Genomic DNA, 941 nt, shown 5'->3' on the forward strand with positions numbered 1-941 from the left:
GGCGGGGGGCCCCGGTGGTGCGCCCATCCCCTGCCAGAGCTGCCACCACCACGTCCTGGTACATGCCCCCCAGGGGCCAGGGAGGGTCCCAGCAGCACGTGCCCACCATACCTGCAAAGGGTTTCCGCAGCACCCAGATCTCCTCCGTGGGAGCCGGTGCGGCCGATCCGCCCTGCGACGGTGAGAGGTGGGACGGGCTCATGTCGGCCCCGCGGGACCCTTGGTGGCAGAGCAGAGAGAGCAGCGGTCAGGCATGCGTGGCTCCACGCGCTCAGGCTCGCATCGGTGGGGCACGGGGCAAGGCGACCCGTGGCCTCAGGGCCCGTCACTGCTGCATGCAGGGAAAACTGCAGCGAAGGTGTGGGGTCCCTGGCTGTGGCCGTGCCCAGGGACACCAGCACTGTCCCAGGGGCCTGCATCCCCCCAGGCGGTTGGCACAGGGTGACAGTGACCAGCCCTGGGACCCCGTCCTGCAGGTGGCCTCAGGGCCCGTCACTTGCTGCATGCAGGGAAAACTGCAGCGAGGTGTGGGGGTCCCTGGCTGTGGCCGTGCCCAGGGACACCAGCACTGTCCCAGGGGCCTGCATCCCCCCAGGCGGTTGGCACAGGGTGACAGTGACCAGCCCTGGGACCCCGTCCTGCAGGGCACCGTGGCGGGATGTCCCAGTGCTCAGCCCCAGCAGGCGATAGGGACCGTGTCGTCGCTGTGCAGAGCAGGACGGGGACATGACCCGCTGTGGGGGAGCAAAGGGAGCCAGGCAAACTTGAGCAGTGGGGCCCAGGGTCCCCACGCCCCTGTCCCCCAGCCAAGACAGTGCTGACTGTGCCCCTGTGGCTGCCTGCACCCATTGAGGGGAGGACGCAGGGGCCACGTAGGGCCAGGCACTGGCTGGTGAACCCCCCCTGCTCCCCCGGGGGCCCCCAGGCAGGCAGTGGGACAA

General features: G+C 70.1%; 1 protein-coding gene across 1 annotated transcript in view; it reads right to left on the bottom strand.

The window, feature by feature from the left end:
- Positions 1-941, bottom strand: part of CASKIN1 (CASK interacting protein 1) — a 30,288-nt gene that overhangs the window by 9,563 nt on the left and 19,784 nt on the right. Inside the window, 1 exon segment of the mRNA XM_035903544.1 lies at positions 107-219. Coding sequence (XP_035759437.1) covers positions 107-219 — 113 coding nt within the window.

The sequence above is a fragment of the Egretta garzetta genome, unplaced genomic scaffold (genome assembly GCF_000687185.1).
Source record: "Egretta garzetta isolate BGI_Z169 unplaced genomic scaffold, ASM68718v1 scaffold71, whole genome shotgun sequence".
NCBI classification, from domain to species: Eukaryota; Metazoa; Chordata; class Aves; order Pelecaniformes; family Ardeidae; genus Egretta; species Egretta garzetta.